The 25002-nt window shown below is 42.2% G+C and overlaps 2 protein-coding genes across 4 annotated transcripts in view; one reads left to right on the forward strand and one right to left on the reverse strand.

Annotated features, from left to right (window-relative positions):
- SMAP2 (small ArfGAP2) overlaps positions 1–20691 on the forward strand; it is a 65054-nt gene extending 44363 nt beyond the window's left edge. For 2 of the 3 annotated variants that reach the window (XM_087727701.1, XM_087727702.1), the window contains 4 exons: positions 1294–1388; positions 2384–2549; positions 4038–4348; positions 7846–9056. In XM_087727701.1, coding sequence (XP_087583827.1) covers positions 1294–1388; positions 2384–2549; positions 4038–4348; positions 7846–7971 — 698 coding nt within the window. In that variant the 3' untranslated portion in view covers positions 7972–9056. Of the gene's footprint in view, positions 1–1293; positions 1389–2383; positions 2550–4037; positions 4349–7845; positions 9057–19047 lie in introns of those variants that run through there. The other variant, XM_087727704.1, reaches the window with a different exon arrangement.
- Positions 20692–21270: 579 nt separating this feature from the next.
- RIMS3 (regulating synaptic membrane exocytosis 3) overlaps positions 21271–25002 on the reverse strand; it is a 77945-nt gene continuing 74213 nt past the window's right edge. The window contains exons 6-7 of the mRNA XM_087727705.1: positions 24302–24441; positions 21271–21986 (exon numbers count right to left, since the gene is read on the reverse strand). Coding sequence (XP_087583831.1) covers positions 21774–21986; positions 24302–24441 — 353 coding nt within the window. The 3' untranslated portion in view covers positions 21271–21773. The remainder of the gene's footprint in view (positions 21987–24301; positions 24442–25002) is intronic.

Genomic DNA, 25002 nt, shown 5'->3' on the forward strand with positions numbered 1-25002 from the left:
GCTGAATTCTGCATATAAAAATGAAAATGAGCAAATTCCACCTCAGCATCAGGGCACAGCCGTGTCCATGTGATATTGGCAATGATGTAGCTTTCCAGGAATCTCGTCTTTTCCACCAAACCCAAAGCGGCTTGCCAGGTGTGACGGTGATGGCTGCCAAGTCACACTTATAAGATATGATGAAATCTCAAAAACGAGGAGTTGTGGCCGAATAAGGATTCAGGGGGAGAATGATGAGACTTCGTACTACTCAGTACAGCTTCTTGTCCTCCGTGCCAGTAATACAAGCAAAAAAATGTAAAACAGGAGAATAGCATTGCAATTTATACAGCTTGAAGAGAATCAATGTGATCTATATTAGCAATAGAATGCATACAGCCCACTATGGGGAAGCTGGCGTTGGTGAGAAAAGTAGAACCGAAAATTGAAAAGTTAGATCTTTCTCTGCTGTCCAAATCTACCCTAGCAGTTACATATTTATTTCCACAATATCTGGGGACGGTCCAATATAGAAGGCTGTGATGGAATGTACAACTGGATAAAAGATTTTGGGGGGGTGGGTGTCTTGGGAATCACACCACAGCTTCTCAGGAAGAAGGCAGCACATTCCAGAGAGAGGCCCAAGACAACAGACCGTAGATTCCTAAACTGAATTGGTTGGGGGAGGAAAAACTTTGGAGTATCCACAGCCTAGATTCTCCCAAGGGATATCTATTTGGTTAGATTGAAGGTTACAACTTTAGTCTGGCAAGATTCCGTCTGTTAGGTGTAAGCAGTGGTGGGATTCAAATAATTTAAAAACCGGTTCTCTGCCTAAATGACCGGCTAGGTGGGCGTGGCTATCATGGGCATAGCCAGGGGTTGTGACAGGCAGCACTCGGCCTCCTGCACCACCCTGGAAGCCAAAACGAGCCACAAGGGGCTGCAGCACCCTCCCCCCTGAGCCCCATTTTAGACCTACTAGACCTCCCTACACTTACTTAGGAGCCAAAACGGAGCGTGGGGGGACTGCTGGAAGGGACAGGGCAGGAAGGGGCAGGGCCAACCAGCAATTTAACAACTGGTTCGCCCAAACTGACCCAAACTGCCTGAATCCCACCACTGGTTATAAGCAGATAAAGAATTGGACTTGGTTTGGACTTCACAATGTCATATTTGGGCTTATCAAATTTAGCCTTCGACTCTGGGTGTGGAGATCCAACTCATTGGAGGGAAGAAATTCAGGGAAGGCGATCCCTTGGGTGATCTCAAGAAGCCAGTTGATACCAACTCCCCCCCCCCCTTTTCTCCCAGATGTTCCTGTTTCAACTGCCCTCCCCAATGGAAGAGCCAGCAGTTGTTTGGAGAAAGACTTGGACCTATTTGGATCCCTGGGTACCGAGAGAAAGGTGAGAAAGTTACATTAATGGCGGGGACCTTGAGCTGGAGCATCGCTATCTCACAGGAATATTCTAGGGAAAATAAGTCTAAAACTACACTTGGATGTAAGCACAAGTATGATAAAAAAAAAGTAAAGAGTTCTAAATTTTAATTGAAATGTTCAGTAATGTGCAAGTCATGCTTAAACTTTCAGTCAATGAGAGATTCAGCAGCCGAGTTTACAGATAATTATGTAAAATAGTTGTCATGCCTGCAAGCCATCTTTTCTTTTGGACTTCAGGTCTGCCACACTTTCTACTGTCTACTTTCTATTGTGGGAAAATGAGAGGGGGGACTTATATGGAGTTGGGCGATATGTGTCCATAATAACATTCTTCATAGAAAGCCAAGGTAATCTTTGTCTCTGCACCTGGCCGGAACTGAATGGGAGGAATCTCTCTTCGTGGCGATGAAGGATTGGACCATGTGATGGACTTGTGGGTGTTGAGGCAGGATCTTGAACTTTCAACTGGATGGAAAAACCTGGAAGCTTTCAGATTCGGGTTTTCCCAGATGTTCAACATTACATCTCTAATAAATTGTAACTTTGAGGAAACACAAGCCTTGGAAATTTTCTTTTGTTGGGGGTGTTTTTTGGAACCCTAACATTAGTATCAAGATGATGTACTTTTTCATTTTTGATTTAGCAAGATGTGAAGCATTCATTATTTACTGGGGCTGTAGAGAGTTCCCACATAAATCTTGACTATTTTTCCTTTTTCATCCCCTGAGCCTTTGCTTATCTGTCTCTGATTGGGTTGGTTCATATTGATTTGGCTTTATCTCCCATTTGAGGGTCAGGAGACAGATTCTGCCTATCTTGCGGAATCCTCCTAAGGTGGTAAATTAGTTTATGCAGTACTTTTGAAAAATGGAAAACCTGAACTGGAACCTTTAAGAAAAATGCTGCGTCAGTTCTCTGGCCTCCACCTTTGGAAATAAGTACAGTCTATTCTCTCACCAGGTTGTTGGCTCAATGCCCACAGCTGGAAGTGCTGGATCTGTTCCTGAAAAGCTGAACCTGTTCCCTGAGCCGGACAGCAAGGCTGAAGAGACGGGGAAGAAGCAGCTCTCCAAGGATTCCATCCTCTCTTTATATGGCTCCCACACCCCACAGATCCCCACACAAGGTATGCACCCCACCTGTCATGGGAGACACACCTGTTGGGCTTTTAATACTCAAGATTAAATTCATAATATGCTCACTGCTTTATAAGTAAGACGTTGGCAACATAAAGTTGTATTATGTGGAGCAATAGGTGAGTAGCCATTCCAGGATAGCAGATTCTTATTGAGAGATCTGATTTAGATATGTGGATTTGTTGGTGGAGTTTTCATGAATGCTCTCTTTGATTTTTCTAGTATGCTAGGAATACATCAGAAAAATAACCTGGTTATTGTGGGACACTGGCATGCAAGAATTTTAGTTCAAAAGCACTCCAGACTTAAAAGCGGAACTGATTTAATTCTGGTGAACCATCAATGTATCTGGAATTGCAGTAAAACTTTTAAAATAAGCAAGCAAACATTGTGGACTCCAATACAGGGGTGAAATGCTACCAGTTAGGGCCAGTTCGCCCGAACCGGTAGTAAAAAATTCTGCTGGTTCGGGTGAACCAGTAGCCAGCTGTATGACAGTCAGCTGTGCTGCACGATTTATATTCACTATAAATCACACAGCACAGCTGATTGTTGGGATTTTTTTTTTTACTTTTAGCAATTTTTTACTACCAGTTTCGGCGAAAGAGTAGTTTCAAAAATGTTTTTAAAAAAGTTCTGACGATGACACGGCACAGCTGATCGTCGCCCAGCTGATCGTCAAAACTCTGGCTTTCTGGCAAATGTAAATCGTGTGTCACAGCTGTTCCACCCCCCTCACTGTTCTACTTACCTTTGCAGACTCAGAAAAAGCTTATTAGCGCCTGCAGTATGCATGCACAGGAAGCACCTGTTCACAAACCGGTAGCAGACTTCAGAGCATCTCACCCCTGCTCCAATAGGTCCACTTCCATAGCTCATTTTTCAAGGGTAAAATAGGTGTGATGCCTTTGCACTTCCCTGTGAATAAGGATCTGAAACTGAGTTGGGGTGAGGAGGGATTGGTTTCCTCCCAGGAAAATATGTAACATCAGAGAGTTAAAAAAAATGAGGGGGGTGGCTGGAATTTTCAAGTATTATATTTAATTTTCATTTTGCATGACTGAGGATAAGATGACTTTGTTACTACAAGATCTGTAATAAATCAGAGTGGGGCAGATTTTTGCTTATTGTTCTAATCCTTGTCAAGTTGTCAAGAAGACATCCTGGAATGGTTTCAAATTGCTTTTCAGGGATCAGAGAAAGTGCAGAAATAGCCTTAGCTCTTAAGCGCAGATGGGGAGGTGGATAGCATTCTGGAATAGCTCTCTGTGGTCCCTGTGCAGGAAGTGGTCTGGTGTCTTTTCCTAAAGTTCAGCCCAAATTGCTATTTTGGGGGTGGGGGGGACCTCACCTCTGTTGTTCCCCACAACAGTACGTCTGAGTTCCTCTCAGTGAGACCCATACAGTAGATTAAGAGAGCTTTTATGGCAGAAGGTAACATCTTCATTTGCCTCTCTCCCTTCTTGACATCTCTGCAGGAGCTGTGTTCCTAGCGCCTACCCAAATGGGCTATCCGGCCGCCTATCCCAATTTCCCAGGCATAGCACCACCTACTGGCATGTTGGCACCACCAGTGGGGGTGATGGCGCAGCCAGGAGCGGCCGCAGGCATGGCAACACCTATGGCGATCCCAGCAGGTTATGTAGGCGGCATGCAGACTGCAGTAATTGGGGTCCCCAATGGGATGATGGCAACGCAGCAAGCGGGGTACATGCCTGGCATGGCACCTGTGCCACCACCAATGTATGTTGTACAACCAGCTCACCAATTACAGTGGAACCTTGCTCAGGTAAGAGTCAACAGTGAGAACTCAGGTGTGTGTCTGAGTGAGATCTCTTTCAGACCTTGGGGCAAAGGAAAATGTGCATTTACAGATTACAGGCAGACAATCTCATGCCTTCCAACTCCACCTGGCTGGGCAATGAACTTGAGGATATGAGGTAGCGATATACTGAAAAAACATTGGCATCAAGTTGCTAGTCCTAATGTACAAGTTTCTACTCCATTCTTTTTCTCAAAGAGTTTGATCTGATGCCGTGTGTCCCCGAAAATAGGCCAGGGTCTTATTTTCTTTTGACACCCACCCCCACCCCCCACCCCCGAAATAAGCGCTTGGCCTTCTTCTTTTCGGGGAGGTCTTATTATTTTTGAGATACAGGAGTCAGAGAGCGTGGTCAGCTCATGGCTGCTGCTGTGTTGCAATATTTTTGGGGAGAGCTTATTTTAGCGCATGCCCTCAAAGCCCAATTGGGCTTATTATCCAGGGAGGTCTTATTTTCGGGAAAATACAATTGTCACAATAAGTGACGGTAATAAATATGGTAGATACTGAATGAACAGCAACAATCATAAAACTCTTTCCAAAATTCTTTATAAGCCACTTTGAGACTCTGGTGAATATTTTCTGAATTCCTATCGTGTTTATATTCTCGGCATATCAGCAGTTTTTCATGATGAAGCCCATAAATTAACTGAAATAATGGAAGTAGAAAAATATAGTGTCCTTCCCTTTCAGAAATCTCCCTGTAGAGGATAATATGCAGATGGGCTTAATTTTAACATGATGCCTATAGGTACCAGTATTTCCACAGCCCTCTTCTCTGATGTCCTCTAAATTCCACATCCTTAGAGCTACTTTCTGTGGCAACCACAGCACATAAAACCTGCATTGCTGCTATGGCTTCATAAGCTTCCAGAATGATTGAGTCAGCTGGAAAATCCATTGTTTCCTATAGTACAGCAAGTTCCTGGGTTAAGAGAAGCCCAATTCAAGGATGGTCCACAGAGCCTATTGTAGCAAAATTCCAATTAAATACACAGCGATTCAAGTTAAATACACAATGGTTTAAGTTCATCACACCAATTTATTTCATTACACAATATCACTTACACAGTATTATATAATGATACTGTTGTGGCTTGCATATGGATTGGATTCAAGGACAGATCTTATAAATGAAACTCGTTCTTTAATCATCCTAATATAAATATAAATATAAATATAAATATAAATATAAATATAAATATATACGTATGTATGTATGTATGTATGTATGTGTGTGTGTATATATATATACACACACACACACACACACACACACACACACACACAATTATATATATATATAGTTATGGCCCTCTCTCCTAAGTACCCTAAATCCCAAACTCCAATCAAATCTCAGTATTTCCAACAAGTGCATAAGGCTCAGTTCATTTCCAAAAAGAGCATTTCAAAGCTCAGTGGGATGCGAGGGAACTCTTATTTTCTGGTAAATTGGTGAACTGGTTCAAAATGTTACAGTTTCCCTGAAAATAAGACCTACCCCAAAAATGAGATCTGGCATGTTTTGTACATGTGCACCTAATATAAGCCCTGCCCCCCCCCAAATGAGCCCTAAGTCAAGTTTCCGAAAGATGCCCTAATTGATTCATGAGCCTCAAGCCAAGTTTCAAAAGAAAACCAGTCATTTATTAGGAGCACCATTTCTCAAATCTAAGCCTCACTTGAATTATGGCTGAACTTTACCCCTGTTCCTCCCCTCCCCTCAATCTATGTCATAAATCACATTCTCCAATGAGGTGCACCCCTCACAAGCCTGATGTAGTAATCTGAGATCCGACTCTTGCCGAAATTATGCATGGAATGCATTCCCCCCATTTCCTTACCATGGCAACTTTATGAGTTGACACCCTACTTAAGAGCCAGCCACACACCCATTTCGTCTGGTTGCTCGCAGTGCCGTGACCTCAAGGCGGGGGGGGGGGAGAGTGGAGCTGCCCCACATGCCCCACAATGGCTTACCTCAGGGCCCCTGCAGCCAGGCCATCCACGCCTCAACACTTGCCTCGTAGTGGCAGCACCAGCAGCCTTGTGCAGCAGAAGCCCACATGACTGCCAGCCCACTTCTTCTGCTTGGTTGTGGCTGCAAGGGAGTAGGAGGCCGAACAGTATGCTGGTGCCATGGCTGCGAGGTGAGGCAAGGGTCGGGATGTGGGTGGCCTGGCTGCAGGGACCCTGAGATAAGCTGGTGTGGGGCACATGGGCAGTTCCATGCCTGCCTCGTGGTGGTGGCATTAGCACATCACGTGGCCTTCTGCCCTGCCGGAAGCAAGCAGGAGTTGGCCTCCCGTACATGGGAAAAAACTAAGCCACCCACCAAAAACAAGCCCTAGTACATATTTTGATGCCCAAAAGGAAATAAGATCCAGTCTTATTTTCGGGGAAACACAGGCATGTGAATATGACAAAGCAGCACATGAAGTCAGTGTATCCTATAATGGACATGGGGATGATTCGGATTAATTAGGATTCATTGTGTATTTTTTTCAAATCTTTTTCCACCTCAGTTCTTTGTAGGAAGGGAGAATGTTTATTGTGCACATATCTGGCTTTCTTTTTACATCTGCCAACATAAGCCTTGATGTTATCTTCATTTTTGAATCCTGATAGATATAATCAGATTCTCAGTCCTTCTAGCACCTCATGCCTTGTAGATGTTTCAGCTCTCATTAATCACAGCCAGCCATGTTCTTCACCGTTTTACACCTCTTGTTGGCATGGATGGTTGTTTTCAATACTATGTAGTGGCAGCTGGATACTCGTGCTCCACTACGAAACTGTGATTGGGCTTGATAAATCAACATTTTGCTTGAAAATTAATGAGTAGTTACTAATCGGCCTCTCTTCTCTCCTTCTCTCCCTCATGTTTGCACCACAGAGGCCTCTCCTCTCTCCTTCTCTCCCTCAGGCTGGCCCCACCGATCCTCTCCTATCCCCTTCTCTCCCTCAGGCTTGCCCCATAGAGGCCTCTCCTATCTTATTCCCTTCTCTCCCTCAGGTTTGCCACACAGAGGCCTCTCCTCTCCCCTTCTCCCCTGCAGGCTGGCCCCATTGATCCTCTCCTATCCCCTTCTTTCCCTCTGGCTTGCCCCACAGAGGCCTCTCCTATCTTATCCCCTTCTCTCCCTCAGTCTAACTCCATAGCATCAGAGCATTTTTCAGGCGGGGAGGGGGAGTAGAATGTCTAAACTCCCAGCCCGCAGGCTGGATTAAAAAAAAAAAAAGTCAAGCTTTTTCCTCCCATAGCAATTGTGCCATGCCTATCAAGGATAAGAACATGAGGTACTTTCAAGGTTCTAAGCACCAGGTGGATGATAAACCCTGATACAGTAGGGGCATGAAAGTTCTCACTGGGTATAGAAAACAAATGGAAAATGCCTCTGCAGCAGGGAAAACGTGAGCGATGGGTGTAAGAAGAGCTGACTCCTCCTTGCCTTCTCCTTCAGGTGACGCAGCAAATGGCAGGGATGAACTTCTGTGGCACAAATGGGGTGATGCGCTATGGACAGTCAATGGGCAGAGGGGGTGCCCCAGAAACCAATCAAGCCCTCAGTTCCCAGGTGTGGAAATAGTGCACACAGACACGCACGCCCCGGATCTGGACCATTTTCTCGTTCATTTTTAGCTTCGGCTCTTTTGGGTTTTTTCCCCCAGTTCTGTATTAAGCATCAGTTACTCCCTGATGTTATGTTTTTGACTTCCCTTGCTGGTGAGTCTCAGACGGATATTCCACTTGTGAAGGGAGATCTACTCGGCCAATTTCCCACCTCGTGTTCAAAGCACTGACGGAATCGTTGCTACTTTGGCTCACCTTGTCCATAGGCGAGCATTTTTTTTTTTTTTAACAGGGTGGACCGAAGATGGCAGGTGGTCATTCTGGTCAATGCAACCATCGTTTCAAAGCCTGTTCTGGGATTGCAAAAGGAATGGTCATGATGGCTCATGTGACCTTTGCATCTTTAGTTGTGGCTTCACCTCAAGGCACTTTGTATTTTAGGACTTTGGCACCAAATACTCTTGGGTTTTTTTTATTCCACCAATACATTCCATGATTTCTGTGGTGTTTTCCAAAACTACTTCAAACGCGTTAGCCCATCAGCCTTCAAGCACAATTCTGCTTCTTTTCTGAAAGTGAGTTGGGAGGAAACATACCTCTTAAAAAGCAGCTGCTGCTCATTTAGTCCTGGCACACTTAAATGCTTTTATTTCCTTTCTCCCTATTTTAACCTTTGAAAGATTTAGCCTAACGTTTCTCCATCTTGGCGACTTCAAAATGTGGGACTCTCAACTCCCAGAATTCCAGTGCTTGCTGGAGGATTCTGGGAGTTGAAGTCCATATCTTGAACTTCTTAAGGTTCAGAAACACTGCATTTAATGGATAAAGGTCCAGAGCACTGGCAAGTTTTCGTTTGGATTTGTCCTCCCCTGTGTAGCTCCTACAAACGCTCAACTGGCCCGCATGATGACTTTGTCAGAGGGAGAAAAACCAAAATTTTCAGAGATGGGAGCCAATCTCCCATCTCAGTCACTTCACAAAGACCGTGATCACCCAAATCCACAATTTTGAAAGATTTTGTAGCACAAATAAGAACCAGGCAACCTACTTTATCTTGTGTATATGTAAATTCGTTAATAAAATGCTGCCGTGAAACTCTTACCTTCTTTGTCCTCGTATAAATACTCATGTTTAAAACAAATGGAGATAACTTTTTTCTCAAATTTATTGAAAGGCTTATCGTGAATGCCATTAGGTTTCAACTTATTGCTACAGGACTAATCCAGTATGTTGTTTGCAATGCTACCTCTCTGAATCTCTGCCTGCTGAATAACACTTAGAAGTTGTAGGATTCAAAGCAGTGGTGAAATTCAATTTTTTTTACTACCGTTTCTGTGGGTGTGGCTTGGTGGGCGTGGCAGGGGAAAGATACTGAAAAATCTCCATTCCCTCCTTACTCTGGGGCCAACCAGAGGTGACATTTGCCAGTTCGCCAAACTACTCAAAATTTCCGCTACCAGTTCTCCGAACTACTCAAGATTTCTGCTACCGGTTCTCCAGAACCTGCTGGATTTCACCCCTGATTTAAAGACATGGTACTAAGTGATCTACCTCCACTATTCGACGCTAGTGAATCCTTTTGCTGCTATACGAAGAAAAACAGGGCATTCTGCACTGGATGGCATAATATGAGGAAGAGACATGAGGTTTCTCAGTAATAACCATCGTGTCTCCTGGGTTAAACTGATAATTTATTAAACTTGCATGTCATCCATCAGTCTCCAATTGTACAAAAATAGGAAAATCCCAGAATGAGATACTTCGTTATAAAGATTATAGAGGCATGTTTTAACACATACATTTGTCTGGTTGAAAATTGCAGGTGTAAGACTGAAATGGTTAAAAAAGAGGAATTTGTTCCTATGATATATAGGCTGGCAATGCTATTTTTTCATTTATATGCCCGATGCATTATCTTTTCTCATAATTTCCCAGGTTTTATTTCATGTAAGTTAAATTTAGAAAAAAACATGTTTACGTTAGTCTTGCATTCCGATTATATATTTTCCAGCTCATATCTGATCTCTATGCCTAAACACTATTTTTCTCCAGAAAACACCACTAACTTATCTCCTGCATTATTGTATTTACTCAATACAATATTTTTTTTGCAATTCCAAGTTCATCCTTCCGTTTGAACACTTGCATTCCAAATACTGATCAATACTACTATATGCTTTCTTTTGCAATTTTATAGAAAATTCTTCAATGTCATCTTCCATTGCACAACCTTGTGCAAGATTTTATTGCTTCCTGGATATCCACTCATTCCAACAGACATAATCCTGTTTATTGAGCTACAGCTGTGAGCACATACTGGGTACTCCCTTTTGGAGTATGATTGCCACTCCATTTCTTTCAAAAATGGCAAAGTGACTATGTACATTTATTCACTAAGATATCTAGTTTGGTTTATTTCATCTTCACCATGTCAATTTCAGCTTCCCCCCTCCCCCCAACTAATGTTTCTCACACCCCTCTTCCAGGTGCAAAACAAGGGACTTCTCAGGAATGGCACCATCTGTGATCAGACTTTTCTGCAGCTTTAAGCTGGCCATGCCATCACAGTCTGATCTACTTATCAAAGTATATGACGTTCTTCCATAGTAACTGAAGTACCTTCAGAACTGGGGTTTCACAAATAGTTTAAATGTTTAACATAGACATACAGTTTTCCTAGCAAAAGGAAGGGGTGTTGCAGTACTTTTTGGATTTCATTTTGCGGTTCCTTCTAAGTGAGTTGGTTTCCTCTCATGCCCTACATAGCTCTACCTGCCTCCATTCCCTTTGTCTTACCAGCAGTGAGGGCATACCAAGAATGTATGCAGCAGCAATATTCTCAGGATCATTTTTCCCAATATACTTGGGTGACACGCAAACACATACACCCCTTCCATTGTTTCAAGTTGCCAGTTGGCTTCTAGAGATGATTCAAGATGCCGAGTGTCAATTTTAAGGCCTCCTGTGACTCTAGGCCTGGTTACTTGAGGCCCTGCCTTTTGTATTTATCTGCCCAACCAGATCAAATAGGACCAATCCCCTGCAGACACTGTCTCTTTGAGATAGCCAACTGATGAGGCTTTCAGAACCAGATTCCTTTCTTTTTTGGAACTCTCTACATTTGGTCCACTTCATCCTTCTTGAAATAGAGGGAAATGGTAAACTGAAGGTGAGGTTCTTGTGCGTGGCATTTCTATGGTCGGTTATTATGTCAATTTTTTAATATGTATTTTGAGTCTTGGGTATGTTGACACTGTTAGGCACCCAGAATCTCTGGGAATGGGTGGCATGCGGGGACAGGAAAATTAACTGAGCATACACATACATTACAGGGATGGGATTCAAAAGTTTTAGCAACTGGTTCCCTGCCCAGTTGCTGGATGAGTGTGGCGGCGTGGCCTACTTGGCCTCCTGCACCATGGCGGGGAGGGGCGTTTTTGCCCTCCCCAGGCTCTGGAAGCTTTCCTTGAGTCTCTGGGAGGGTGAAAACGGCCTCCCTTGGAGGCCGGTAACGGGCCCACTTCCGGTACTTCTGGGAGGCCCATTTTTCACCCTCCCAGAGCCTCCGTGTGGGCCCTGCACTTAACCTGGCATCCAAAATGGGCTGCGTGGAGACTCCTTGGAGGGTGGGGGAGGGGTGGGCGGGGCCAACCAGTCCTTGCAACTACTGCTACGGCGAACCAGATGTAAAATTAGCATTTGGTTCGCCTGAATTGGTCCAAACCGGCTGAATCTCACCCTGCATACGTACCATCCACAGCAATAGTCCCACAGAACTATTTTAAGAGTAGTCTTATTCACATAGCCCAGGATTTCTCAATTTGATCCACTTTTAAGATGTGTGGACTTCAACTCCCAGTCTTCCCCATGCTGGCTGGGGAATTTGAGAGTTGAAGTCCACACATTTTAATGTGGACCAGGTTGAGAATGACCAATGTAACCCGAAGTAAATCAGTTCCCTGTGCCAAATGCAGCTTTGTGGGAGAGACAGCTCTGGCTGAAAATTAAGTTAAAATTTCTGGGTCTTGCAGCTGCGGCAAATCCATAGTCAAGATCTGTTGACATTTCAGACCTTCAACAAGCTGCTAAATATACTTTTAGTGGTTAGAGAAGGAACGTGATTGTCCTGGATAATAAATCATTCTCCTCCCTGTGTTCAGAGGAATGATGCAAACAAGATGCACTCACATCAAAATCAAGTACGCATACACCCAACAGACACTCATCTATAGTACACTTGCGTGTTGTGTATGTGTGCATGAAACATCACTGGTTTAAAAACCAGTGACAGTAACACTTATCTGAAAACAATCAAAACAGTTTTCAAAACTGACTTTAATTTTCTTTACTTGCTGTCCAAATACTGTACATGCAGTTAACAAGCCAAATGGAGTAACATTAACATTTTTTTCTTCTTCTTCTTCTTTTTTTTTTTTTTTTTTGAAAATCCATCTCGTCTCCTTTGGAAAGAGGGGGGGGGGGAATCTTGTCAAGAATAATTTACAAAATTCAGCGTGCACTCTCAAAGCTGTCAGTCCTGCTGCATATATAAATCCACAGAAAAATACAAGAGATTTACATTTAGGAAAGACCACATCACATAGAAAACATTACAGAGCACGGGTATAAAATTGTCTTTGTGTGTGTGTGTGTGTTGGTCCATTAGTAACTTCTCTCCACTGCCCATTGCAAGACATCCCCTTGTGCTCAATGTGACCGGAGGTTTTGAAATTCTTATTCTGATCCCCATTCATATTTCTCTCAGAAAATCTGCTACTTAAGACCAAGGTCATGCTATAATCTTGGAAGCCAAGTAAGAAGGCAGGCTAATACAAATAATTGGTTGGCTTGGACAACGATTTAATCTTTTAAAGCTGGGGTCTCCAAACTTAGGAACTTTAAGACTAGTGGACTTCAACTCCCAGAATGGGAGTTAAAGTCCATAAGTCTTAAAGTCCACAAGTTTGGAGAGCCCTGCTTTAAACAAAACCCTAGTTCAGAAACCTTAGCTATGCTTTGATCAAGCTTATCACAACACCTAATTACTGTTTTACAATGACTCCTTTTTTTTTCTTCTAGGATTACTTCACCCCTTGTCATATTCTTCTGTGGAGCCCTTGGTGGTCTCTGTGCTTGGTTGTTTTCTTGTAGACATTCCGTTAACTTACTTTGGTAGCATCTTCAATGAACAACACTGAAGATGTTACCTAGTTGCATAAATTAAATATCTGCAAGAAAACAACTAAATTCAGAGACCACCAAGGACTCCACAGTTCAACCTTGAGCTACAAATATGTTGATATTCCTCAGCGTGGCAAGATCCCCGCTTACGCTGTTTACAGAGAGGAACAGAGAGATTATTAGTTTAGCTAGAATTTGCTTCTAAATAAAAGTGAGTCAGATGGGTAGCATGTTTAGGCACCCCCAGCCCCATACTAGAACAAGCCTTGAAGATAACTTAGCAAGTAAAGCTATTTCAAGGATCTAGAATGGGGCCGTCTACCTTCCCTGCCACTTTCTCAAACTCTTCTCAAGAATGCTGGTTTTAATCCGAGAAGCCACAATGAATGGGTCTTTTCTTTCTGGGAAATCTCCTTTTATATGACTGACCACCCAGATTGTCTGTGGAGATTCTCAATCATCCAGATCAAGGTTTTTCCAAGAATGCTTTCCCAAAGGTAACTGGGCTTTCTTGATATATAGACAGACAGAGAAAGAGAAACAAACATACAGAGACAGACAGAGAGAGACAGACAGAGAGAGGGAAATAGATAGATAGATAGATAGATAGATAGATAGATAGATAGATAGATAGATAGATAGATAGATAGATAGATAGAGTTTAAATGTTTTGCTTTTCATTCAAGACACTAGTTAGAACCAAAGAAGGTTCTTGGATGAGAAACAAAACATTTTCAAAGAGAAAAAGAAAGCCTACTTGCCTTTTGGAAAAGCACCTTTGGGATGACCCCCCAGATTTTAAGCCTTGCTAACAAAAAACAGAGAAGCCGCCATACCTTTTCAAATCTTGCCATACTATCTGCAGGGTTTCTTTTTCACAATCCTTTTAGAAGCTATTTGTACAATGGTTCCATGCAGTTCTATAGATTCAGGGTTTTTTTTTCCTTCATGCCTGTCCTTTCATTGATGTTACTTAACTGATTTTTTTTTAAACTACTGTATGGTCTGATTTGTATTCTGTATCATTTGGGGCCCTCTGTGCCGAATGGCTGCTATAAAGATGTATTTTCAATGTGTAAATGAAAACATTCCCTTTCAGCCAATCATAGCTGAAGTGTTCGATTCCTCCTGTCGGGTAGACCTTTTTAAAACAGGAGATTGAACTTAAGTTTCCAGGTCAAGTTTAAATTCTACTTGTACTGCACATCAATATTTTCATTTCATTCTATAAAGCTTTTGCTCGCTGCCTTATCAACCCTGTTTTTAGGAGAAAGGCTAGATATAAATTACCCCAATAAATAAATACAAATACATTTTAAGCTCCTACTAAGAGTTCAGTTCCAGAATGGCTCCAGGCCAAACAAAATTTAGAGGTAGCATTGCCTCCAGTTTCTAATGACCATCTCGGGGGATTATTTTCACAATGTCACAGTGAACAATAAGCTGTTCAATATTCTTTTTCGGGGGAAAGGAGGGCATTGGAAGAACTAATTGGTGGGGAGAAGAAAGTTATCCATCGTTAACATGAACACATATAAGCCCTTATATTTTAAAAGGAAAACACCAACAAGGCCACCAACATCAAAAGTGCTACGATCCAGAGGGGTTTGCTACCCAATGAGCCGGATAGTCCCAACTCAAGGCAACCTATTGCACCCACACTCCAAGGGAGAAGTACTCTGGCATCAAAAGAGCATTGCTTTAACATCTTCACCACAATTACAAGTAACAGATCCTTCATACCAGCAGTAACTGGAATGGTTAGTCTAATGTTCCCCAAATTTATCCCATTGGTGTCTTAGGACTGGAATTCCGAATCAGCATGATTGACAGAATATCAGCATATCCCAAGAACCAGAAACAGAGACAAGATTGTCCAGTGAGACAAACACCCTACTCTTCCCCGACCCCTGCTTAACTCGTGACATAAAATCAGCATCATCTCCACGCACATCTCTTTCCTCAGCTACCATCTCCAAAGCTTTTTTTATTTAAAATATACTAATTTTTTCCCTTTAAAAGCTACACAACAGGCAACAGATCAGAGGTGGGTTCCGGCAGACACTATTGCCGGTTCGCTTGTGGCCATGCTGGGCGCTTGAGCATGTGTGTGCTTGATGCATGCTACATGCGCAATACAATAAAAATTGTTCTGCACATGCGCGGAAGCAAAAACCAAGATGGCGGTGCGTAGGAGAACCAGTTCAGGGGCGTGGCAGGCCTGGGTCGCTGCCAGTTCCAGTGACCCAAGCCGCCAAATCACTACCGGTTCAGCCAAACCGGTAGGAACCCACCACTGCAAGAGATCCTGTAGTCGGGGGTCCCAGTTTCCACTAACAATGGCTGATTTCAAGTGAGGGGCATTCAAAAGCTCAGCCCAGGATCCCTTTCTCTATTGCATTTCAGTCCTCTTGTACTCTCATTTTAATCACGCACCTTTGAGAGCGCAACAATATTGTGTCCCCTGAGAACAGCAGACCTCAAGATATATTTGATAACTATGCTCACTTTTCCTGAATCCTGGTGCAAGGACAACCGCATGAGTTGTGTAAGCTCTGTAGCAGCCTCTCCACTTTGAAAGGTTACTTTGGTAGGAAGGCATCAGAAGAGCCAGATTGATGCAACATCCCAGTTATGATTGTTTTCTATATTCATTGTACTGGTGATGTAAAAAAAAAACACCCACCCTGAAGGAAGCTTTCATATTCAGGGAACAGTTGAGTTCTGGTTGAAAAACACATATATATGGGAAATGCTGGGAGAAAACAAACAGTCAAGGCTATCAAGTTATCAATTAGAACTACCTGTACCCTGGAGAATCCCAGTGGTATTGAGACTACAGGTACAGGGTGGGAAAGATTCTCATAGAAAAAATCCAACTTAATTATTTGAACAGCTGAAAATCAATAAGCTGTTGTATTTTCTTCTCTTCATACTGTATCTTTAACAGTCTAACGCTGTTCTTACTATGATTTTGCTTTATTTCTGCATTTGAGTTTGCAAAGCAACTTTGGATATTTCCTTTTTAAGGTGAGATATGCATTATTAAAATAAATACCCAATACTGGAGAAGCATAATTCCTTTGCACGCCGAAGGAGAAGGCAAAAAGAAAAGAGATGTGCTAATACAGTCATACCATCCCTGTCCCTTTCCATCTGTTGCTGCTTCTACTAGACTAACAGACAAAACAAATCACAACATATTATAGTTATAAAATCATGAGGTATACAACCAACAATTTGCACTTCACTCGGGCAGCTTGTCTTGCACCCTTAATTGCCATTCCAGTAGAAATAGTTTGGTAAAAGAAATTTTAGCCATTGTTCCCATCTTCATATACTTCAGTTCATGGACTGTGCAGAAAAACGATCAGTTTCTTCATTCTTTAACTCTACTTAACGGGAAGCCTCAGGTTGCATGAGTCAAGATTTCTGCAGTTGGATCCCCTGGAGGGAGATGCTGCTTTAGTGCTCGTTTTTAGCCTTGTCTTTACTGAAGTTGTTCGTGGGCTCTCTCCAACCAGCAGATGGCAGTATTGAATCTATCATGCATCTATCTCCTTTGCAAATTGGATCAAATGATCTTTTGTGCTGGAAGAAGTCCAGAGGCATTTTTTTTCTCTGTGTAAAGATGAGCTGTTTCTTTAAACTGTCAACAAATTCTGTCTGGATCACGATATTGCTTAGCTCATTTCTCCATTTTAGCTGGCGTGTGTTATTGTTAACTCTTATTCTGCACTGAATTAAGCGTAGTTTAAGATTCAAAGTGTACAATTCACCAGAGGTCTTGTTCATTTTGGATCAGGTTCCATCCATTCAATAATTGTGCTCAGAGGCAAACCTTGAATGGAAACAGGACCTGTTTTCTAAACTTTCCTGCCATTTCTCAACAGTAATGTATATGAAACAGCCGATTTGATAAAATGGAAGATTTGTTGGGGCTTGGCAAACTTATATATGCCACTTTGAATTCCACGCAGGATGAAAAATGGGATATAAATATGCCAGATAAATAAAACAGGATTTCAGTGATTCCCGTCAGATAAAGAAAGGAGACAAGGAAGCAATATTAGAGGGCAAAAAGCAACATCCTCTTGAAATGTGGCAATGGCAGTGGTCCACTTCAAAATGCAGATTATGAGATACACTATATTGCCAAAAGTATTCGCTCACAACTGCTTCTGATTATGTGGATGGGTGAGTGAATACTTTTGGCAATATAGTGTATTAATGTCCTCTGGATCTACCCAATTTTGAAGCCAATATCATGATCTTGGGGTACAACTATTTCCCCCCTATTTTTGAAAAAAAAAAAGCATTTCAACAGGAAAGTTTTTATATTTTATTATTGGGATTTTTTATTTATTTTGTGCAGACAATTCATTTTCTTTTTTAAAAAAAGGAGGTTAAAGCCCAAATATTGTGTTTTGCTGAAAATAAGACCCTTTTAATCCCCGAAATAAGGGGATTTTCAGAGAGGTATTATTATTTTTGAGGTGCATGAGGTGGCGAGTGTGGTCACCTTACGGCGGCTGCTGTATGGCAATATTTTTGGGGAGGGCTTATTTTCAGGGGAGGGCTTATTTTAGTGGATGCGCTCAACAGACCAATTGGGCTTATTATCTGGGGAGGTCTTATTTTGGGGAAAACGGTAGAAAAAACGAGATACAGTGCATTCTTTCTTAGCACATTCCAAGGTCTTTGCGATTCCTCACTGGGATTTTTGCTTTCATCAAATCCTCTGAGTGAGAGATACCATCAGCTCTGGCACAAAAGAGACAATTGATGTTTATGAAATAAAAACCCAAAGCTCCTTTAATGGCCTGGAATTAGTTGCCTTTTTTTTTCGTTCCCATGAAATGCATTATAGTTTTTTGGGAGGGTTTTTTAGACATGAAACTCTTATTTGAAGCCTCGTCATCTCTTTAATGTAAGCTCCTGACTGTGATAATAGTTTGGGGGGGGGGGTTGTTTTTAAATAAAATAAAGACTTTTATCAAACTGGTGAAATCCAAAATTTCTGTTGAGATGGAAGTGCCACTAATGCCATATCGCATCTAGATTTGCAGTTCTTACGTTGGGACATACAGTAGATCTTATATCTCTTTCCTCCAGTGCTGAATTTATAAAAGCAGGTGAAATGTCTTAGTGGTCCAACTATACTTCCAATATCTGTCTGACTGCAATAGCATGCATGCTGTTCTTAGAATCACATCATATCACTCTTGTCTGAACCGTTATAAAAATACTGAAGCTGTTTAGAAATCCCTAGTAACTTCACCATATGGGAACAGAATTAATTTGATTTCTATTTACCTGCTATCTTGTTCCAGTCTTTCGGATGGATGGTGCCTTTTCTAAACTAGGTGAGATGTCTCCAGATGTGGTTGTTCTTTTACACCATGGGCATTATTATACAGACCCTTCCATGGATAAACAAGGCATCGTCTTGCCTATCTGCCGCCAAAAGATGCCAGGTGTATTCCTATAACTAGTGTTACTTGCTAAGCAAGCCGGGGCGCTGTTCAGTGTAGACCCTGGCTCAAAGCTGGCAACGAAATATTTCCCAGGAGCTGCTTAGCTAAGATGAAACACAATTCAAGATCTTACAAAGCACATACCGTTTTGGGGGTCAGCAATCAAGATACTGGAAACGTCAGGTGATGAAGCCAAAGAGATGATACAGATATCCAGAATGGTCTAAGGTCGAGGTAGGAAAGTTCAGAAACCCTTGGAGGGGGAGCTGTAGAGCAATTGTCCGGAGCACTGGGGGATTGTTCAAACGAAGCTTCTATGCTTTAGAAAAGAGGATAGCTATACTGGCAGAATTGCCAACTATCTAGGGAAATGTGCAAGGATCCTTGGATAAGCAAAATGTGGTTAGTTTTTTTAAGGACTCTTCTTGATTTAGGAACCGGAAGAAGAGGGGAGTCGTGCAGTTCATTGACAGTAGCTGCTCTTCTTGGACCAGGGCCAGCTTCTACTGACGGTTGTATGTTCTTCAGGCACTTCACGGACTCATGTTCTGCCACTTCTTCAATGGAGAAGCCTGTCATCAGTTGCACAAAATCTTGACTGCCTTCCTTGCTTATGTTTTAAACAATTGTTGTGCTAAGTGGTATCCTGGTTTAGAAGAACTGTCGCCATGGCTCCTCAAATCTCAGCGACATAACTTGAGGGAGGCTACAGTCCTGCTATTCCCTCAAAATCGCATCTGAGAGGGCAAATTGTGCTGACTCAACGAGACAAACCCATCACAAGGCTTTCATAATCCATATTTTTCTACTTTGGAGCAGACCTCGGGTTTTCTGCAAATCAGGCAACTGAGTGATGGGCCACATTTTTGTCATTCGAGGCAAACTTTGAGTTAGTCCTGCTTTGCATTTTTAAAATAAAACCTTTTTGCGAATTGCATTTATTCAAAGTCAGATTCAGGATGCCGTGAAACCAGGCAACATTAGTTGCTTTAGAGGTGAATGGCAGATGACACACTGTTTTCGTCTTTTTGCCAAGAAAAGACTTTCCAAAACAAACAAGACAGCGTGCCTCAGGTGTGAAACTCAAAACCAATATATTGCTTATTCTGGAAAATGTCACAACCGTCCATACATGTAGAGAGCAACACAACGTTGTGGTGTTCAAGAAGAACAAGGCCAAGATAACATCATCAATGCCCTGCTTTGAAATCTGTAGATGGGTTTGGTCTTGGTGAAATTGTAGGGCTACAGAAATCCCATATCAAAGAATCGTTGCAGGTTAACGTTGCTGAAACAGGTTACTAATATATTTACATATGCTTTTTTGAAGGGTGTCACAGGATCCCATCAACACATACTCTGGAAACTTGTCATCCTTGTAAGGGAGAAGATCAAATGCTGTCAGATTTATTTCCCCTTCATTTTTCTTCTTGAGAACTTCCCTTGTGTTTCATCCTAGCTGGAGTCACAGAAGAGCCGATGTTTATTTTACTTATATAATACACTAAGAAGTAAGAAGTAAAACAGTTTCTTGGCCTTCATATTCAAGCATGGATAGCTAAAGTGAGTTCTTTGCCAACCTTAGCATTTCAATTTAAGAGCCACTTCCCAAGGCTGTCTACTATTCAGAAACTAACAAGTAGCTTTTAGGCTGCTGCCGCTTTGACGCTCAATCTGTCCACTTTTACTGTCCCCTTTTACTGTCCCCATAGTCCATGGGAAATTTTAAAAAATAACAGGAACAATAAAGAAAATGTGATTTTTCAGCAGTATCTCCCCTGAGTATTTGCAACAAATTTTAATAGGCACCTTCATGAAAAACTTCTGCAATTCTCAATTTTGCTACGGGAACTGGTCATCACTGAGAGACCAGAATGCTACATAAAACACATATTCATACAACTAACAATCCAGCCTATGCAGGTTTACACAGAAGCAAATTCCATCAAATGTTCGATTTTTTTAACAAATTAGTTGTAGAATTCCAGCCAGATTGGATTAAACTGAAAACAGTTAATAAAATGGAGAGACTCCACACTCATCTTTTTGAGTAACCCAGGGGCTCTCCTATGAACTTTTGAAGGCTTCCATGTTGGCCACGTACATCTCTTCTTGTTACGTTTCATCTTCTGTTTGAAAATTGGTTGGTTTGGTGTCTTGTCATTCGGGCTGCAAATTCGGTCCAGACACCATGAGGACAAAACTGAACAAAGGGCCCATTTCAGTAAGAGTGTTCTTTGCATATGCCTTGCTAAAGTAGCATCAAAGATCCGGTATCTAACGCAGGAGTGTCTGAAGGAGGAGACACAATTAAATTTCTCTAAGCATGACAAAGCAAAACATGAGTCTTAGTGTTCTTTGAACTTAACAGTCAAATGCACCCTTTGGAGATCTTTCTTCTTCCGCACCTTTGGCAGATCCTCCTATGCTTCTTCTCCAGATATGCAACACAAACGGACTTGCTTTCTCCAGGATTCCAAACCCAGCAATTAAGCAGGAAGTGAAATGCTGACGGCTCCTGCCAGGTTGGAAGATGGCCATACTGTACAAATATTGCAGAGGAATCCGTAAGCACGTGGCAAGCTACATAATGTCTGAAAATGCTACATTCCTTTAAAAAAAAAGTTAGCAGTGCCGCATTCCATTTTTTCTCCTTCTTTTGTTTTTGTTTTTAAAGAAACACGAGGAGAACAAGCCAAAACTTCTCCAGAGATGCCAAAAGAAAACAGGACTGAGAAAGAAAGAAAACCTAACATGCTCTTTTGAAGTGGGTTTAACGTTGAGATGCTGTCTTAAGATGTTTCAAACATTAGAAACGGTTTACCCCTTCTCACAGGACATTTTCTTTGGGGTGATGTAACAGTCTTGAAACTGGCAGTTTTTTTATTGGGTTGTTGTCATTTTTTCCCCTTAATACGTGTTTCTTTTCTTTCCCTTTCAATTCCTCCCCCATCACCTTCTGGATTTCTCCTATTTTTCCCTCCCGAGAAGGAGGGTCAGACATGTTTAAAGTCACCAGAACAGTTTTCTCTTCTTAGGAGGAGGAGGAGGAGGAGGAGGAGAAAGGGTGATGGGAGGAAAAGACATGGAATATTTACAAACCATGCTATCGGAAGCCGTGGTAGAACAAGGCATTCCCTGTTGTTGTGTTGTGTCTTCTTTAAGGACATGAAGGGCTTATTGAACTCTCTAGTGAAGACTGAGAAAGGCGACGAGTAAGGGGTCCAATGGTGGAGTCTGCCAACGAGGAAGTGGGAAAGAGCTTATACCAACCTGTCACTACACTGGACAGGTCCAGCTCATCTAGGACAATCTGAGCCATCCCCATGAAGCACTTGTGGTCCATGCGACCATAATCTCCCCAGACAATCACCTAAAGGGAAAAAGGAGGTCAAGCTGAATTACCAAGAGAATCCAAGAAAATCAGAAGACTAGAAGTCCTTCAGAAGGTCAGGTAGAAAGCAGGAGACCATTACCAACACCCCATAATTAACCCTTGGGGTGCTTCTGTTTTTAGCTAACACCTTGGTTCTTCATACTATTATAAATCATTAACAGCCTAGTCCTACTTCTGTTGACTCTAAACCAACCTTTCTTTGGGTTCCAGAACCTATTCCTAGATAAGGTAGGAGTGGTCTACTTTGCATCTCAAAGATAGTCCTTTAAACTAATTAGTATCAATCTTGCAGCCTTTAAAAAGTGAGTTTTGCATTTTGTCGATCATTTACTATCCTGGAAATGGGGAAATATATGCTCTTGCTTAACTGATGTAGATCCCAGTTTATACATTAGGAGATATTAAAATGCCTTTTGATTGGTAGTCCTAGGGGCTATTTAAAAATACCCAATGTTTTGAAATTACCCTGACGTGCTTCTTCCATTTAGTTAAACATCTGTGTGAATGCATCCACATAACCTCACCAAGTACAGTTAGTTGCAACATTTACCCCCTTATTATCAGTTTTTAGTCAGTGTGCAAAACCAGAAGGATAATTAAAATTGGTAAATTGAGAAGCACCTTGGTTCTGGTACCTTTTTAATATTATCTTACAACTATCCAACAGTGGGACTTATTGGGAATCTGCCCTTTGCTCGCCTCTGAAATCTAGAATCAGATCTGTAATTCTTGGCTTTCCCTAATTGAGATCCTGAAAAGCGGGAGATGGAAAATAGGGATATTATAAATTGATCTTTCAACTAAAAATGAGTCAATACTTTTTAACTCCCATCCTTTAACAACTCATCATTTGCGGAAAGTTACCTTTTATTTATTTTACTTATTTAATAATCACATTTGCATGGCCACTCATCTCACATAAGGAGACTCTCGGCACCATACAACCAACCCTATGAAATCCTATTGCTCAAAATAAAAAAAATCTTGCTTACACCAAGATCTCAATTAAGGGGAAATACTTTCAGGGAAATACTTCCTGATTCTCCATCAAACTATTATTTCCTTCAATATTGTGGAACCTGTGTTTTTCCATGTTTAGCACTGAACAATACTTCCCTTGATTTCTGGAAGATTTCCTTAGCAATATCTGAAAGGCCATTTGTTCCTTACTTTCTAACTCCTGAATTGAACTTTGAACTCGGCATCTTTCTGAAGGCAAACATCTCCATTTTTATCTAAATTGGGACTTCACTGAAAATTAGATTTTAAAGTCAATAGTTGAGGCAATTCATGATAACCTTCTTCAATTTCAAGTAACTTCATAGCATTCAAGCTCCCTACCGAGGCCTTCAGAACCTCTCATGGGAACTATACAAGGTCCCCAGCTGAAAGCAGCTAGGAAAGAGGTCTTCAAACTTAGCAACTTTAAGACTTGTGGATTTCATAAGTATAGCTGGCTGGAGAATTCTGGGAGTTGAAGTCCACAAGTCTTAAAGTTGCCAAGTTTGAAGACCTCTGAGCTAGGATCTTAAGTCTAATGAGGATACCAGAGACAACACAACAAGAATCTCTACTGTAGCCATACAGGTTGTCTACTTAATAGCTACCAGAATCACTTTCCCACAAAGGCCACAGACAAACTCACTAGAATTTATATTGCACCTATATAGGTTGCATGTCTAAAACCTAGTAGGAGGTTCTCTCCCACGTGGTACCAGGGGACAGCTGTGAGGGCATCTCAGTAGGCCTGTGACCAGGGGTGGCCTTCAAAAATTTCAGCAAAGGGTTCTCTGCCCAGTTGCTAGGTGGGCATGGCCATGGTGGGCATGGCCTAATCAGCCTCCTGCACCATGGTAGGGGCCCCATTTTTGTCCTCCCCAGGCTCCAGAGGCTTTCCTCAATCCTCTGGGAGGGCGAAAACTGCCTCCCCCGGGCTCCAGAGGTCAGAAATGGGCCCTTTTCCAGCCTTCCGGAACTTCCAGGTGGCCTGTTTATCCCCTCCCAGAGCTTTCGCACAGGCCCTGCACTTACCTCACATCCCTAACAGGCCGCGTGGAGACTCCTGGGAGGGGAGGGGTGAGTGAGAAGGGTGGGGTAGGGTGGGCGGGGCAGGGCCACCAGGGGTGGGATTTGGAGATTCTCCGAACCAGCCATAGCGTTAGCTACAGGTTCTCCCGAACCCAGCCAAACCCGTAGCAGCCCACCCCTGCCTGTGGCTGAATTATGGATCTAAAACACATATGGGCAGAAGGAGGCTCTTCTTACCCTTCAAAGAGGAGGAAAGCATTCACCTGTAGCATTTTGCCCTGAGGGCCCTCATCAAACAGAAGTGTCTGCTGGTAGAGTGGATCATAGTTCTTCTTGACAGTCTTTGTTTTCTTCTTGGCCAAGCAAGCCCCGTTTTCCAGCAGATACACTTTAACGTACGTAGCTGAGAGAGGGGGGGGGGGGGAATAGAAGCAGGGAGCTTAATAATAGTTGTTCCACCCCAGGCTGGGATGTTTTCGACATTCTACCAAATGCATCTGTAGAAGTATACTTGCGCATTCGTGCCTGGCAATGGCAAAGATGCTTTGCCAAGAAAGGATAAAATTTGTAGCTCAGGGTTGAAGTCTCCTTTCAACTGTGAGCTGCAGGCTTGGTGCTCTCTGAGCTTGGTTGTTTCCTTATAGATGTTTCATTATTTGACTAGATAACATCGTAAGTGCTATGGTAGTTACTGAAGATGTTATCTAATTTGGGAAATGAAACATCCGCAAGAAAACAACTATGCTCAGAGAGCACCAAGCTTTCATTCTTGCAATAACATTTTTGGCTGTCAAAACCCTCTACAGATATTCATCAATCTTTTTTCCCCAGTGCTTTTTATTGAGCAATTTTTTTCATTTTATATCACGGTTTTCATCTTTACAGCCCCTTCAGTATCAGTATATCTCATATGTACATACAGATTTTTTTCTTCCCTTTTTCTATACATATTCCTTTATAACTA

This window comes from Thamnophis sirtalis, unplaced genomic scaffold (assembly GCF_051295495.1).
Source record: "Thamnophis sirtalis isolate CommonGarterSnake01/CBP01778 unplaced genomic scaffold, rThaSir2_p1.2 scaffold_13, whole genome shotgun sequence".
Taxonomy (NCBI): Eukaryota; Metazoa; Chordata; class Lepidosauria; order Squamata; family Natricidae; genus Thamnophis; species Thamnophis sirtalis.